This window comes from Saccoglossus kowalevskii, chromosome 11 (genome assembly GCF_978046115.1).
Source record: "Saccoglossus kowalevskii chromosome 11, keSacKowa6.1, whole genome shotgun sequence".
Lineage (NCBI taxonomy): Eukaryota > Metazoa > Hemichordata > Enteropneusta > Harrimaniidae > Saccoglossus > Saccoglossus kowalevskii.
Window position 1 is genome coordinate 5,127,070 of NC_140651.1, and position 18,477 is coordinate 5,145,546.

The 18,477-nt window shown below is 35.3% G+C and overlaps 2 protein-coding genes across 7 annotated transcripts in view; both read left to right on the top strand.

Annotated features, from left to right (window-relative positions):
• Nucleotides 1-2,513, top strand: part of LOC102804933 (ralBP1-associated Eps domain-containing protein 1-like) — a 57,942-nt gene extending 55,429 nt beyond the window's left edge. For all 6 annotated transcript variants that reach the window (XM_085505647.1, XM_085505648.1, XM_085505651.1 and 3 more), the window contains one exon: nucleotides 18-2,513. In XM_085505647.1, coding sequence (XP_085361773.1) covers nucleotides 18-195 — 178 coding nt within the window. In that variant the 3' untranslated portion in view covers nucleotides 196-2,513. The remainder of the gene's footprint in view (nucleotides 1-17) is intronic.
• A 2,057-nt stretch (nucleotides 2,514-4,570) lies between these two features.
• Nucleotides 4,571-16,516, top strand: LOC144353848 (uncharacterized). Its single transcript, XM_085505652.1, has 3 exons — nucleotides 4,571-4,736; nucleotides 9,356-9,418; nucleotides 13,244-16,516. Exons 2-3 carry the CDS (start codon nucleotides 9,400-9,402, stop codon nucleotides 16,066-16,068), a joined length of 2,844 nt encoding a protein of 947 aa, XP_085361778.1. The 5' UTR covers nucleotides 4,571-4,736; nucleotides 9,356-9,399; the 3' UTR covers nucleotides 16,069-16,516.
• The last annotated feature ends 1,961 nt before the right edge of the window (nucleotides 16,517-18,477 follow it).

The following is an 18,477-nucleotide window of genomic DNA, read 5'->3' on the forward strand; positions in this document are numbered from 1 at the left end:
GTGTTTTCTTGTTTCAGATTACTTTCTGGAAAACGAGACAAAAAGACGATACAAGTTTCAATTAGAAATGCTAAAGAAAGGAATAGAACGCTATCAAGGGTTAACGGTGAACTTCAACAAGAACTCAAACAAGTGATGGAAGAACGAGTAGCATTAGAACTTCAACTGGAGCATCTTAAACCTTTTAATCAATGATTCTGATCCAGTCATGTGACCTGTTTCAAAGGTTACACATCCTAGTTCTTCTGACTATGTGATTCCTGCTTAGAATTTTTTTCCAATTGCAATACAAAATACTTCACTGAAAGATAATCTACCCAAAAAATAAACCCAGGCTGTGTGACCTTTATAAGGTCACAGAGATGGAATATACAACTGATGATTGGCTTATAATTGGCTTATAATTGGTAAAACATTTGTTGCCATGACACCAGTCTTTGTTACTGTTAAAAAGTAAACATACAAGATATGATTTAGTGCATGTTAAATTATGATCAATTATGGAGCATAATGACTCATATTAAGCTCCCAATATTTTATGCTTACTATCTACATTAACTCATTGTACTGCAGTGTTCTTTTTGAAATATTGACTTTGCATGAACTTCTAATTATAAGTAATTTATGCTTCCTGTGTTACGTAGAAAGCAAATTGATAATACCAAACTTTTAAGTTCCAATGAAGCAGCTGCAAACAGTAAATTGAAAGCGTTCTATCTAGGCATATTTTAGTTAAACATTCATGTTCATCGTAGTATAGGGCATTATTGTAAAACTACTTTAATATCTGCGATACTATTTTACAGAATTACATATTTACAATCAATTAAGACTGTGCCATTTGATTTATACAATAGATTTGTAAACTCACATTGGGAGAAGGTGGTACTATGGAAGCACACGAACTGTGATTAATTGTTGACATTAACCCACCACAGCATCAAAATGGTTCATTTCTACTGACATTTATAATGGCATTTCTTCTCCCAGTACATGCAGTAAAAATTATCCAGGATACTGGATATGTACATATATATTGCTAGTACATGTAGATGTCTTACTCCTGGGGACAATGACAATGGTAGAATGCAAGCTAGTTATGCAAAGCGTTTGAGTCCTCTGTTTTATTGAATATTTTCCCCATATATTGCCTTACTGTAGTAGTTAATAGTTATATCTGTCAACCAAAGCTTATTCCCATCACATCTTTAACTGGTCAATGTAAACTTTTCCTTTCCTTTCATACACTGAACACGTATGAAATATTGATTAGCTATTGGAAATTATATTCATCTGGTCCAATGTTAACAAATTATAGAAAAAACACTTAAAAAATACCAAATGTTGCACCAAAGTAAATGCATAAACAACAGTATTCTTGGATGACATCTACATCCCAGATACGTTGGCATTCATTTTGCAATTCATTGAGTCTGAACCAAATATTGACCCTGAATCAAATATTGACCCTGAATCAAATATTGACCCTGAACCAAATATTGACCCTGAATCAAATATTGACCCTGAAGTATGAGGAAATGCATTTTGCAGTGCTTTGTATAAATTATATATTTTATGTGTATTGCCACTGTAGGTTTATTTTATCCTTTGTTATTTTTATAGCGAGCTCCTTTGCCGATAGAAATATAACTTGTGTTATTTTATCTCTGCTTTTTGCATGTTTTTGGTTATTCTGACTTCAAAAAAAGAAGAGTTAGTTTGTTTGACGAGAAAACTATACCAAACTGAAAAGCTGCAGAAATTTTTACTTTATTTAATGACTTGCTTGATTCATCATTCTTCTTAGGAGGAGAGAAATGCAAAAAATTATTGAATGAAACATTAATTTTGTCCAAATGTGTGTGGGAAATGTCTTCCTATATTTTGTATTTTAAATGGTTTCCATCAAATTATTACATCCTGGTACTTTTGATAGATCACGTTTCTTACAACAATTACCTCGAGATCTTGCTTTAGGAGTGGTCAACTGATGATATGGGAGGGTCAGATTTTTGCAGTGACATATCCCACATGTGTGTTCTCTTTAACCCCCCTCTCCTATATGTACTGGTTTACCCCTGAAAATGGTGAAGATGGTTAACCTTACCTTATTCTTCACAAAGTACCGGGATACCTTTAAGATTCTTAGAACTATGGAATTGTCTTGCAATAAAAATATATATGGGCGAAACAAAGTTTTAAGTATATGTATGATGACAGAGGTGATCATACAAATGCATATGATTTAGCACGGTTTATGTGTGTATGTGTGTTGGGCTGTGCTCATTGCAAGTCCTGAATGTTGGGGGGTGATCACCTAAAGGTTCTAATTTGAGACTTGTATGCAAGCTATTTAAACTATCAAGGCATTTTGTATGTCATCAAATTAGAGGTTGAATTGTAGCTTAGTCTGTCTCAAATTGGTTTCAGTAAAATAGGACACCCTGAAAATATTAAGTTGGAAATATAATGTAAGCTCATGTTTATTTACTGAATAAACATTGTAACATACAGTACTAGTATTCTTATTTTTATGGATTATGCATGGTTTTGGTGGGTTGTTCTAACTAAATATTTGCACAATATTGTGGAGCCTATTAATAGACCATTTTTCTGTCCACTGTGAGATCCTCTATTATGTGTGAAATCAAATATGAAAATAGGACAGATAAAGGTCATAGTGGCGTCAAAACATTGTATAGAGTTTGACAAATACAAAAGTATTTTAGTATTTCTGCTCAATAATGGTAAATTTTAATAAAGTAAGTGTATCTCCAGGCAATACTGTAAAACATGTTGAAATAGCTGCATGCAATTTAGCGGATTTGACACTATTTGGCATGAATTAAGAGAATTTTGAAGCACAGTGGTTGTCACGCCATGCGTGTTCGAATTTTATGTAAATAAACAATGTATTTTACAAGTGTTGTATACATCGCTATGACCCCCATATCGAATAGGGTGCGTCACGATGACTGCCCCCCTTTAATTTAGCTAAAGTGTCGACTATCTTCCTGTGTTATTAGATGTTCTGTTAATTAGCTGCATCTTGAATTAGCAAAATTACAGATTAGCTAAAATAGTATACGAGCTAAAAAGACATGTTTTACAGTATTTCTGTCTGAAAGATCAGCATTTTGACATAGAACTACAAAGAAAAATCAAGTTTAAAATCAATTAGTTTGATTTTTGCAACAGACATATGATCCCCACTTTTCATGCAATTCGTGATACCTCGTAGTGAATCTAGAATCACCTTGTATTCCCTAGGGAGTCTGTTGATTTTGCTTTTTAAATGAATGTTTTGTAATAGGGAATCATGTTGAATTTATGAGACAATTTATGTTGCTAAAATTGGTTCTAATTTTTTTGGGTGGGGTGGAGGTGTAATCTCTTTTTTTCCTCTTTTATTCAAAGACGTGACACAATACACGACCAAATGCTGGTGTGGGGGGGGGGGGGACTTCCCGAGTTAGCTAAGATTGTTTTGTATGATTGACCACAAAATATTTGGAGAACAGAAGGAAAGAAAAACATTCAAAATGTTTCCAGAGTGATTTAAATATCGACACAGACTGCCATGTGTTCGTGACATTTGATAACCTACCGGTATATCAGTCAGTAAAATCGCATTGAATTATGGGTAATTGCAGCCATTGTCCCATGCATTTTGTATGCAATTGCAATTTCTTGTATGCCAAACAATCTATGTACTAGTACTAGTATATTGGCCTAATGAAGATTTATTCCTAGTCAGTATACATGCTAGTTTAAAAGGAGTATTGTAGCACACTTATTTGTTAAGTTTGACAAAAGTTATGACAAAAATCCAAAAAGAAATGGATGCAGCACTCATATTTTTAAATTTCTTGGGACCAGAAACAATTGGGGGGATGCTGAAGGCCAATGAATTAAACTAATTTGGCTATTGTAACTTTAATTGTTGAACCTATGTATAATGCGATCTTTGTTTAAGTCAGAGAGGGTTGTTGCCACACCAGTATTTTTCAAAAATACTACTGGTATTAACATATTTCCAGCCTTTTGTAAAATCTACATACATCGTTGAATGGTTTTATCCAACTCTGTTACATGTATGAAAGTAGTCTAATATACTTAGGAATTTTTTTTTTCAATTTATTTAAAGGGAGTTCAAGGAAACTTTTTTTTTTTTCCATTCCCATATAATCAAAACATTTTTGTAATAGAAACTCACTTGTCTGGATGACAGTGGACCATTAGAAATTCAGTAAGGGTAGGGTAGGGCAATGGCAGAAAAACATGTTTTTTTCTTCACTCAGCTTTGCGGAAATTGTTTTCCATGATGAATTAATTTGCTGTTATTTATTCCCTCACTGTGTGATTTTTTTTTCTGATATTGATCTCTGTAGGATTGATTTTCCCAAATACTGCAATAGTCTGTTCTTGCCTGAGTTTCTAATGATCCCTTTGTAATTACTTTACAGTAGTAAACAAATTGAAAAATTTAGTAAGAGGTATTTTGTTTTTTTTTAATCATTTCGGTGTACTGGGAATTTGGATGAAGTTGAATGGCAGGAACTTCTAAATGGGGCGCCCTCGTGCGATAGGTGTTGTAATTTTAACTGTGGCCCCTCGTGTGAATGACGTTGTGATTGTTGTCGTTTTGTTTCAAGGGTAAACAGGTCACTCAAGTGGCATGCCAAGGTGTAGCCAGAGTATTATACGTGACTGGCACAGCAAGGTGGCGTTTTAAGGTAAATATTACATACTTAGTTTAGTTATTTTACACTATATGCGCATACGGTGGCGGGCTTGATGATCGTAAAATGGCTGCCTGTTCCTTGGCGAGGTCGAAAGTCTATTGGTTACAAATGCGTCACGGAAATCCAATTTCTGACCAGTACAAATCAAATAAAATAGTAATTTCCATCTGACATAAAATTATATCAATATCACAATGTTATGTTTTGATCTTTAGCATCTGAAGTCACGAAAATGTTGATATTGAGCGTCATGTTGATGAAATTTTAGGTAAAGACAGTCGGCCATATTGGGCGCGAGAGCTCATTTTGTATGCATCGCAGGCAGCCATAAAGAAAGTAAAGCTCAAGTTCACATTGTCAGCGGCAAGTTATATATGTTTCCAATGTTACTTTCAGTGATTTAAAATTTATTGTCAGGAAAATCGACCTGTAATTTGTTTTTCTTAGTAAACATTTGCAGTTATAGAGTACCTTATGAATATTCATGAGGGCCATCCCAATTCTAATATTGTTTAACGTCGATACTAACTAAAAATTGAAAGTGCTGTCAGTTTTTTTTTAGCTCCGCTGTCGACTTTGTCGAGCGGAGCTTATTATATGAGTGATTGTCCGGCGTCCGTGTCAATGTTTTACTTTTTCGACTTCTTGAAAACTACAAGCCTGAATGCTTTGATACTTGGTGTATATGTACCTTGGGTAGACCTCTCTCAGATTTGTTTATTTCATGATCATACATTGTATCTTCAATTCTCTAATTTTGGTGAATATTTTTGTCATTTTTGGTAAAAAGTGATATTTTCGACTTCTCGTTAAAAACTGCAAGTCCAATTACTTTGATATTACATATATAGGTACTACATGTGGATCTCTCTCAGATTTGTTCATTTTGTAATGATATCTTTAGTTCTCTAATTTTGGTGAATATTTTTGTCATTTTTAGTAAAAAGTGATATTTTCGACTTCTTGTTAAAAACCGCAAGTCCAATTGCTTTGATATTACTACATGTATTACTACATGTAATATAGGTACTACATGTGGACCTCTCTCAGATTTGTTCATTTTGTAATGATATCTTCAATTCTCTAATTTGGGTGAAATTTTTGTCATTTTTGGTAAAAAGTGATATTTTCAACTTTTTGTTAAAAACCGCATGTCCAATTGCTTTGATATTACATATATAGGTACTACATGTGGACCTCTCTCAGATTTGTTCATTTTGTAATGATATCTTTAATTCTCTAATTTTGGTAAATATTTTTGTCATTTTTGATAAAAAGTGATATTTTCGACTTCTTGTTAAAAACCACAAGTCCAATTGCTTTGATATTACATATATAGGTACTACATGTGGACCACTCTCAAATTTGTTCATTTTGTAATGATATCGTCAATTCTCTAATTTTGGTGAATATTTTTGTCATTTTTGGTAAAAAGTGATATTTTCGACTTCTTGTTAAAAACGACAAGTCCAATTGATTTTATATTATTACATATATAGGTACTACATGTGGACGTCTCTCAGATTTGTTCATTTTGTAATGATATCTTTAATTCTCTAATTTTGGTGAATATTTTTGTCATTTTTGATAAAAAGTGATATTTTCGACTTCTTGTTAAAAACCACAAGTCCAATTGCTTTGATATTACATATATAGGTACTACATGTGGACCACTCTCAAATTTGTTCATTTTGTAATGATATCGTCAATTCTCTAATTTTGGTGAATATTTTTGTCATTTTTGGTAAAAAGTGATATTTTCGACTTCTTGTTAAAAACGACAAGTCCAATTGATTTTATATTATTACATATATAGGTACTACATGTGTACGTCTCTCAGATTTGTTCATTTTGTAATGATATCTTTAATTCTCTAATTTTGGTGAATATTTTTGTCATTTTTGATAAAAAGTGATATTTTCGACTTCTTGTTAAAAACCACAAGTCCAATTGCTTTGATATTACATGTATAGGTACTACATGTGGACCACTCTCAAATTTGTTCATTTTGTAATGATATCGTCAATTCTCTAATTTTGGTGAATATTTTTGTCATTTTTGGTGAAAAGTGATATTTTCGACTTCTTGTTAAAAACGACAAGTCCAATTGATTTTATATTATTACATATATAGGTACTACATGTGGACCTCTCTCAGATTTGTTCATTTTGTAATGATATCTTTAATTATCTAATTTGGGTGAATATTTTTGTCATTTTTGGTAAAAAGTGATATTTTCTTCTTGTTAAAAACCACAATCATTTATGGTGAAAAATGATATTTTTGAATTCTTGTTGAAAACAGCAAATCCCATTGCATTGATACTATACGTATTGTTCATTTTCTAATGATATCTTCTGTTCTTTAATTGAAATGTGCATTGCTAACAGCGGAGCTATCTCAGCTGAGAGGCTGCTTGTTTTTTAAACATTTACTACTTTAACTCTATAATTCTAATATTTCAAAAGAATTAATTGCAGTGGTTTGTAAAAATCATTAGGTATCTTGATAATAAGTATGTAATTGCCAACATCATGTCCTGCTCAATCTGTTTTCAGGCAACAAACATTTTGCAGGTTTCATCAATTTGTCATGTGGGGTTGCTGTGCAGTGGCGATATAATTATTTTTGTTGTGTGCTTACCAGAAACAACTTTGTTTGGCCTAAGATAAGCTCAGACAATTGTTTATTACCTCCATATAGAAAAATTATAGATTTTATTTGGGTATTTAGAATGTAATAAGCAAGAAAAGTCAATGAAAATAAAATAAATTCAAATTATAAATGCAATTGTTCTTATATTGCATTAACAAATCAAATAGCATCTAATTTGTCATCACTAACTATATATCTCCATTAGAAGCATTTACATTTATTGTATACATGTACTGGATCATTAAATTTTGACTTAATTGACTATAGATATAAGATGCACTCATTGCATATATGTTACTGATGAGCAAATGTATTTTTTTGTGCACAATAAAGTTTGATAACATTCAACTGTAATGGTCATAAATTATTAATTGATGCAACTAATGGATTTTGGTGATTGTGCAACATTCTCACATAAGAACTGACATCAATTTTCTTGGTTTTGATTTTGGCATTGAATTATCACATTGACTTTTTATGGGATATTGGTAAATAACTAACCGAATTGCCAGTAATGGACAATAATGAGATAATGTTGTTACTTGACACAACAATGAATACTATTTTATCCGTTTTTACCTTCGCTGTCATCAAAGATGACAGAGTGTGATTGTCTGTCATCTGTCAACAATTCTATTTTTGACTTCTTTTTAGGCCAATTTCTTGGATACTTTGTATGTAGGTGCCTTGCATGGACCTCTGTCAGATTTGCTCATTTTGAGACCATTATCTGGTTCACACGCAACATTTACGCTGTTGTAGCACCGCCGTAAATTAATGATGGTGTTACTTTTACCGTGTGACCAGTTTACGCTGATGTAAACTTTCTGACCAGACTCCAAGCTCAGAACTAAATTCCAAACAAAAGTGCGTGAACACACAGTGGCACAAACACCCTCTTCATGTCTATGTCCATAGCAATGACATGACGACAAGTGATACATGTACCGCTCTGGTCAGTGGAAGGTGTAGTCTTGGATATAATTAGATAATAATGAAGTCCTGCTACTGATTTCTATTTGGCAAGAGGAAAGTATTTTTAGATTGATACATGGAACCTCCCATGATAGCTAGGTTATTGCCCAAAAATACAAGAAATTGGGGTGAGATAAACTTGCAGAACTGTGCCGTCAAAAACTAAAACCTTTGAAGTCAAGATTCAAGGGAGCAATTGAAATACACCGTTGTAGAGCCAATGCGAACACCAATGTTCCACTGGCCCTACAACTTTGCATTTCTAATCTGTGTGAACCAGATAATTAATTATCTTCAATTATCTATTTTAGCAAATATTTTTGTCCTTTTTAGTAAAAATAATATTCTTGACTTTCTTGAAAACTTCCAGCTCAATTCCTTTGATACTTAGTATGGTTTGTAACAAGAAGATAAGTTTTAATTGTCATAGCAACAACTACCCCTGGTTTATAAATTATTCTAGATGTAGTTGTGATATGGCAAGTACATTGTGGTAACAATAACAAATGGCTAATATCTCGGCATATAAAACATTATCAACTTTGTTTTAAGGGAGACACTCTGCAAAGACAGCAGAGCTATTTTGATCATGAGGTTGCATACATTGTTTGCACTAGGAGTGGGAAATGACCCACCAGTAGGGACGTTCAGTGACAATAACAAAAGATAAGAATAGCATGGACATGCATCGCCTCACTAGATACTACTGGGTCCACACATGTATTTTCAAACATATTAGTGTACAACTGCAAGTAAGTTGAATTCATCAATGAACTAACAGTGCAGTAGCCCTAGATAGTATATAGTGAGACGCCATGCATTGTGCACACTCGCACTGCTTGTTAGTAATTTCCCACTCACCAAAACATAAATGCTTTAGTGTCCATTGTAATATTGTGTCATTGACAATTTTGCCATACCCATACATGTACCCAGGATGAATTTTCATTTTGTGAGTTTACTTTCTTTTCATTTGCTAGATTGAATTCAAGTATTATTACTGATCTAAGGAACTGAGTGAATAATGGAGCATACTGACAAAGGCAAGTCTATAAAGTATTATTTAAATGTCTATATTTTTATTGTATATTCAAAAAGTGCTGTTCACTTTGACAAAGAATACTTATGCAATCATTTATTTTCAATTATTAATGATATGAGATTTAGCAAATTAACTTACCCGTAGTTAAATTAAAATTGCACTAAATAAAGTTAGAGGACTGATCTGAGAGTGTAACTAATTGTATGTAATTGTATGCCCCATGGGTTTTGACCACGAGAAACAAACTTTAAAAAACAAACAAAAAAAAGCATAAACTATACAATTGAGGTCCGACATTGAGTTACTAGTCCCCGTTCAAACAAAGTTCGAAAACGAGGACTTATAATTCGGTCGGTTCATCCGGTCATATTTCAGAATCCTTTGGACCGATGTTGTTCATTCTTTGCATGTGTTCAGTACTTTATGTAGGACATATGCACATGCAGTGGTTTAGCAATTTGATTCAAAATGACTGACTGGCAGCCATCTTGTTTTTTGAAAATGTCGTATTTTGGACATGCTTTGTCAGTTTTCATTCAAACTTGGTAGCTAGATTATACATGTTAGGATACATGTACATGTTCATGACAATTTCTTTCCCAATTGGATTAAAGATGGCAAACTGGCAGGCATCCTGTTTGTTTTTTTAAATGTGGTATCTTGGACATGCTTTGTCAGTTTTCATTCAAATTTGGCTCATACTTTATACATGTTATGATACATGTCCATGACAATTTGTAAAAAAATGCGATCAAAGATGGCGGATTGACAGCCGTCTGACTTTTTGGCCTTACCGTATTACCCCGGGCACGCGCCCCTCCCTGGGCAAGCGCCCACCCCCTGTTTTAACAAAAGTTACATGTTGGGGACATCCTCGGTTAAATGCCCAGGGTGATTTTTAGCCAAGAACGAGGTCAACAATAAAGTTTTATTTGTCAAAAACGAACACGTTTGGTTTATTTAAATAGTGTGTTTGTTACGGTAGTTCTCTTTTTGGAGTGTGTGGTGGCCCTGAATGGGGCCGTTTTGTTTGTGTTTTTACGTAAAAACTCATTGGAACTTAACGACGTAAGATGAACCACGCAGCATGTGGCGCACATGTTCTGCTTTCTCTTTATTCACGATGAATCCAATATTGCAATAATCCATACCTTGGTGAGTGGTTTGAAGCACTTAGTTTTGGTTTCAAAACGTAGCATTTCGCTGACTGTGAATCCATAACGAGAGCTAGCACTTTTGAGACATCACGTCGTAAACTTGCTACTTTCTTTCCATCCTTCATCACAGCTATGGCATTACGGTCATGTGGATTATTTTTCTGTCGTTGAAGAAAAAACATTTTGCCGACCTCAAATTACGATAACCATAATGAGGCATGCCGACGATGGGAACTTGTTGCATCATCATTATTTTTGTAATTTTGTCATGTGTGTGGGTGCGTGAATAAATCATGTTTAATAATGAGATCAACCAGAGTTTATTTTCAGTCTGTTTTTTATGTATCGCCATTTGGATATGTTTATGTATTCACAATAGTTTGTAAACATTTCACATCAGTAGTAAAAGGTTTATTTGTTTTATAACCCTGTCTGCTATTCTTCGTGAACAAAATTATGCTAATGAGGTCATCGCCATCTTGGATTACAAGCAGTAGTTTTTCGCAGCCGTTACAACTTGCACTGATCACGGTTACTAAAAAAGTAACCGAGCATTGATTACTATACTTACCATACTTTGTAGCCAAATTCAGTGAGTAATACAACTTCATTCGCTGACATAAAACAAGTTTTATTTTTGAAATTCGACCCTGTGTCTTAGTGTTCCCACAGTTCTTGACAGAGTGCTTACGTTTATTGAAACCTTGCATAAATCACAGTCCCTCTATCACAGGGACTGTGCATAAATCCAGAAATAAGTACGTGTACAAAGTGTACGAAAGAAAAATCACATCCGATCACAAAAACAACTTTTTTAAATCTTTTTTGGGGTGGTCCTCGGGTAAGCGTCCACCCTCGATTTTTCCAGATTTTGTATGTTTAGGTCCCTAAGCGCATGCCCAGGGTAATACGGTACTTCTATATTTCCAAGATGGCTGAATAACGGCTGTTTTTATTTTTGGCCATATTACTATATCTCTGTCACCCATGTACCATTTTCATTGATATTTAGCATGTCATAAATGGATACATGTTAATTCAATTTGCAATTTAATCAAATATGGCCGACTGGCAGCCATCTTGTTCACTCTAAATTATTAACTAGCACTTCTCCTAATTCCAATGGGGACTATGTCATTAATAATGACATGTTTCATCATGAAATGGCTATGTCTAAAATAATAGTGAGTTGTGTTTAAGCTCAGGAGTATGAATGTAATTAATATCTCTCCAAGGCAAGAGTTATATTTAATTGCTCCAGTGTTCTCCACAATCCAAATTAGCTGGTGGGCAGCCTAATTAGCATAAATCTGCATATCAATTTGCATATCATTTACATACAGAATTCCCGCATTTATGACATGAACTGCAATACACACTAAGTTATTTACTATTCTCTTTTTAATTTAATTTAATTGGAACATGTTACAATTTTTTGAAATACAAACAGATTGATCACTATCAATATTTACGAAATGCAAAAAGTTTGAAATCAGTGATTTATGCGTTCGCAAATTATTCTGCGTTCATGAAATGCAATTCGAGTAACCAAGAGCAAGTACAAGACATAATTGAGTTATAATGTAGAAAATATACGAGATGATTTGCCCACGAAGCCAAAACGGACAATTTGTCAAAACAAAATCCATAACATTTTTATTTGTGGCATCAGTACTCACCCGTGCCGACGGAAGGTAAGATGCATTTGCGCATGTACGGCCACGATACGTTGTGTTTTCACACATTGTTTTGAAATTCAAGAAAAAAATGCTAGCAATCGGCAAAATAAAAGAATCTGAGATGTTTTCGAAAGATTAGACATAAAAAATAGATAAATTGAAAAAAGTACGTGGAAAAGATAACTAAAATATCATTCAATTACAAATACTCGCGGTAAACTAATCCAGCAGCCATGTTTGATGTTTATTACCGCTTTCCGAATTCAGTACACGAACACCCAGAATACGCTGTTCCCCTATGCAACTTAGATACTAAATCGTTACAGCGCCAACAGTGGTGGGTAGCAGACAGTCGTTGAATGGGGTAGGCCAAAAGGTCATCAGTTTGCCTTCTCCATGCTGTTTTCACAATGAAAATCGAGCGAACGTTGTAAATACGGCTAGAATTTAAATTTTTGTTTGAGTTTACATGCAATCTGCTAATATATTTGTTTATTTTCTGTGCATATACATTTCGTTCGTATTTACTTCTTTCTTTCGTGATCGGAAGACGATTATTAAAAATACAGCTGTAAATTGAAACCACTGTAGTTGCGTGTCGGGGGCATTAAGTGGCAACAATGTCGGGCGACAATGAATTCAAGCGATTGACACATTGCCATGAATACACTTGATAACTGCTTGCAGACTTCCAATGGACATTGTTTATGTTTGGACTCTTGAAACAATAGAAAAATAAAGGGTTGGGCAACTACTCTTTTGTTTAGGCTTGGGAAGAACAATGCAAGCTTTTTACAAATAATTTCAGCTGGATGTACGTTGGTGGGCGGGTGTTGAGAGTTACTGGGCGGCCGTAAAACTTGATGGGCGGGCCGCCCACCTAAAACCCCTTGTGGAGAACACTGTGCTCAGTGCCGCAAACTATCCCTGGTAAACTACATGAAGTATGTTGGGCAAGATTGTAATAGTGGTTTATTATTATTATTTTAGATGATGCAGAGGAGCACCAAATGCCAGAAATAATTTGTACACCTTCTAATGAAGTAGCTATTGAAGAAGAGAAAAATGTTGCTAATGTTAGCGAACCTACTCATCCTACGGAAACTTCCATTATTGATACATGTACTGATGATAAAGAACTTTGTGGTACAGGCTCAAGTACTGTTTCATTTTCTGTCTCGGCAACCAATACTACAAGTACCTCTGATATTGTAGGTGTGGGTACTGCTGCCCTTTCCAGTACAGTTATGGATGCTGGTACTGGTGCTTCTTCTAGTACCAGTATTACAGTCACCTCTGATTCTGTTATGAATGCTGGCAGTACTGCTGCCTCTTCTGATACATTTATGGATGCTTGTACTGCTGCTCCTTCTAGTACAGTTATGGAAGTTGGTACAACAGCCCAATCTGGTACAGTTAGGGATGTTGACGCTCCTGCGCCATCGGATGCAGTTATCAATGACAGTACTGCTCCCTCATGTGGTGAAGTTGGAGATGCTGATACCATCGTTGACAATACAACTACCACTTCTGATATGATTATGGCTGTGGATACTACAACCCACTCTAGTGCAGCTGTGGATGACAATATTGCTGTCCCCTCTAGTACAGGTATGGATACTGGTAGTGCTGTCCATTCTAGTACAGATATGGGTGCTGATACTACTGTCCCCTCAAGTACAGTTATGAATTCTGGTGATGTTGTTTCTTCTAATACAGCTATGGAGGATGTCTCCTCCAATACAGCTATGGATGCTGGTATAGCTGTCCCCTCTAGTACAGCTATGAATACTTGTGATGCTGTCCCCTCTAATACTCCGTTGGATGCTGGTGATGCTGTTTCGTCTAATACAGTGATGGGTGCCGGTATTGCTGTCCCCTCTAATACTCCGTTGGATGCTGGTGATGCTGTTTCGTCTAATACAGTGATGGGTGCCGGTATTGCTGTCCCTTCTAATACTGCGATGGATGTTGGTGATGCTGTTTCCTCTAATACAGCAATGGATACTAGTATTGCCACTGTTCCCTCAAGTACAGTTGTTAGTGCTGGTGCAGGTGCAGTTGTCCCTTCTGGTTCATCAGAAGAAGCAGACAGGGTTCCACCTACTACTAGTATTGCAGAGACTCCTTCAGTAATGACAGCTACCTTAAGAGAGAGTGATGATGGTACTTGGATAATAACAAGCATGGATGGGAAAGCTCTTCATCATATTTCACACGCTTCAGAACCAGGCACAGGTACTGAAGAAGAAACTGTTTTTTATGCTATTGAGCCGGAGAGTGTTGAGGAGAAAGGACAGGAAGTCTGCAATCCAGATGTTCTTGTTGCTGCATTAGAAAATTTGAAAGAAGATTTTCAACAGGCTATGATAAAGGGTTGTGATGAAAAATCAGATAGTAAGGAATCAGATGTAGTGAAAAAGGCCGTGGTGAATAAGAAACCACCTCAGCTGGAAGTTGGTGAAATCCCTTTTGGGCAAAAGGGTGTTCTCAAGTTGCAACCAGAAGAAGACGAAGAAGATGATGATGATGAAGAAGAAGAAATTGTGGTGAAACCCCCTGAAATTCAAAAAAGTGAAAGGTCTGGAAGAACCATTAAGAGGCCAGCACATTTTTGTGATATGGAACTTGAGGATTGGACTCCAAGCAAGGATACGGGTAGGAAGAGGTATCGACGTAGAAACAAGGAAGTCAGTGCTTCAAACAAACAGTATGCTTGTGATCTTTGTTCTGAGGCTTTTGTTAAAGAATCAACATTAGATCATCACTATGATGATGTGCATACTGGTCCCTACAAATGTGAGGGTTGTGAAAAGGAGTTTCCTAAAAAAGCTCAATTGAAAACACATGAAAAAATACATCTTGGTGACAGACCATTCAAATGTGACAAATGTGAAAAAGCATTTCCGTATTCTTCACATCTGACTGTACATCGAAGAATTCACACTGGTGAAAAACCATACCAGTGTGAGTATTGTGGAAAAGGATTTGTAGCATCTTGTGACCTAAAACGACACATTCGCAGCCATATTGGACTGAAACCACACGACTGTACATTATGTGAGAGGTCGTTTGCAGCGATGTCTGATTTAAGAAGACACATGAAAACACACACTGGAAAGAAAAGCCATGAATGCAACAACTGTGGCAAGATGTTTGCAAGAGCTGATAGTCTAAGACTGCATAAGCAATTAATTCATCAAGAAATCCATGAAGCATATCAGTGTGATGAGTGTGAAAAAATCTTTATGCAAATGAGGTACCTACGTGCACATCAGAAATATTTGCATGAGGAGGACGGCCCATATACAATAATGCCAAAAAGTGCAGCAGATAATATTCTTGCTCAACAAAAAGCAAAGCGTGATGCTGAGTCTTCATCAAAGACTGACAAACAGAATGAAGAGAAGAGTGATGGGGAATATACATACACTTTACCTCCTACTTCGAATAACACAACAGCCTCAGTTGGCGGTGATACTCCAACTACTGCGACTGTAACTACAGCAGAAACCAGCACAACCGTCACTGCAACAGCAACTGAAGGAACATCTGAAAACTCCCAAGAATCCCAAGCATCAACAAAAGCAGTTAAAAACATTATAGTATTTTTGAAACAAGATAGTGGAACAGTTCAGTGTGAAAATGGTGAAGTAATAAGTCAAACTGTTCAACAGATTGAGCTCCCACTCGATGGTTTAGATGGGGATATTTCAGGTGAAGCGTTACAAGAAGTAGCTCTGCAAGCTATGCAGCAAATATCATCTGGAGAGAATATAGAACAAATTGTGATTCACCAAGTCACAAATCCATAGACCTCTACTCTCGCATCATGTCATAATAATCTTTATTCACAAAGTTAATATAAATTTTTTGTATAATTGCTGCTCTGATATTGATATCTCTTCTAATCCATTGATATATTTTCTAATCTAACTGATCAGCTGCATAACTTTTGAATAGTTTAAAGTATATTTTGCTGGTATCCAGAGACATTTCTTGTTTATAATAGCAACAAAGTGTTAACATGTTACTCTGACCTCCTCACTCACAACACTGCTTTTGCTTTCATCAAGAGGTATTTGTTGTATCATTTATGGAGCCTGAGATGATCATCCACCATGTGTATATATACTAATCTTGTTCACTTTTACAAATGGTTTATGCCAAGATTCTTTTAATCATGAAGACAGACAGACAAATATCAAATAAAAGAAGCAATAGGAGAAGTATGAAAAGCTGTAGTTAGCGTAAACATTGAAATTGTTGGTTGTATTTTTCATCTGTGCTTGTTTGAGCAGAGAGGTGTGTATGAATAGTGAAACGTGTTGGGTCACTTCGTGGGTGGGCATTAGTTTTTTTTCCATAGTGCGAATGCAACTTGTTCATGACAGAATTATGGATAACTTTTTCCAAAAGCAACATTATTAACATTAAATTACAATTAACGTGACCAAAAATTAATATACGACTTGGGGAAGGGGGGGGGGGTAGGGAAGTTGCTTGATTCAAAATTTGCTTTGGGGACACAAAAAAAATGTATTTTGAATTTCTTTTTGAAAACTCCTAGCTCAATTACCTTGATACTTGATATCATTTGCAACAAGATTGTATTTGCCAATGCAACAAGATTGTATTTGCCATTGCAACAACTATTTAAACTACATGTACCACATTTGTGATATGGCAAGAACATTGTTGTAAAAGTCATCATGACATAGTGTAGAACATTTAACAACTTTGTTTTGAGGAAGACATCCTACAGACAGTGGAGCTATTTCAACCATGAGGTCACTTAACAAATATATTTGTCATTTTTAGTAAAAAATTAGTCTTCTTTAAAACTACCAGCTGGATTGCTTTGGTATGCAAAAACCTTTGATGGACTGGTATGAGGTTGGTAACTATTGCAACCATATAAACTACATTGGTTGTGACATTACAAGTACATTGTGGTAATAATCATTACAAATGGCTAAAATTTCATCATACAGTTTTGAAGAACATAGTCTACAAAGACAGCACAGCTCTTTCAATTGTGTGGTCGCTTGCTAAACAAAACAAGTCTGAGCATACAAAATATGGCTTTGAAATGACATAAGTATCAAGCTCTAGAAGTGATCAGGTGATAACTTTTTTTAAAACGTTCTACTTTGAGAATCAATTTGACAGAAATCATTATTTCACTGAACTGCACACCGCTGGTACTGGTGCAAGATTTTGTATACTATGAGGTTATTACGAGGAGACCTAAAAGTATGCACATAGACAGTACAGCGTGGTTCGATGTGACAGCGTACTGAGTGCATACTTTGAGGTATTCTCGTAATAACCTTATTATACATCTTTGCCTTCCAAGGATACATCATAGGAATGCCGAAATCCAAAATATTTAGAACAGAATCGGCGAACTTCTTTGTGTAGTGTTCGTTCAAACTCTGGTGGCAGCCAGCTAACGTGCATAATCATTCCATATTTGGAATTTGCATTTCCTTGTATGGTAGGATGAAATTGACCCGTAAAATACTGCAAAATTACGGCATGCTGTAACTTGTGGCGTTACGGTGACAGATGTATAATTGGTACTGTATGAGCACACAGACTGTTAGCGTTGATATCTAATATTTCACACCAAATGTCACTTACTGTGAATGATATACCCCCATGGTCATGTAACAAAAATTGGTATTCTCATTTTGAGGTATAATATGATCAAACCTGTTTCTGATTAGTACATTTCATATGATTTTTGTACATTTTTTTTTTCTGGCTTGAAACAACCTACCACCACCACCACCACCACAAAACAAGAGTTTGTGTATGTTCTGAAAAGAACAGCCAATCTACAAAAAATCCTTTTTTTTTTGCCTTGCGAGTTGATAATTAAACATATCTGATGTTAATTATAACACACAAATATCTTGCAGGCATGAACAAATAGCGTTGAAGCAGATTATATCCAGTCTATATCACATGCTGATTGCAGGCCTCAGTCTCGGGCAGGTCCATTACAAGGCTTGAAACTGAAGAAAGAGACGTCACATTTATTTGATTACCACTTGTACGCCAACTGACTATGAATTGTGGGTACAAAGTTGCACCACTGCGTGACATATCTATAGCTCTATGCTACACCCGGGGCCCATTTCATTTAATCACTATTGCAAGTTGGTACTTATCTCCGTGTTTCAGATCTACCTTGAAAATAAGGTTATTACCCGGTA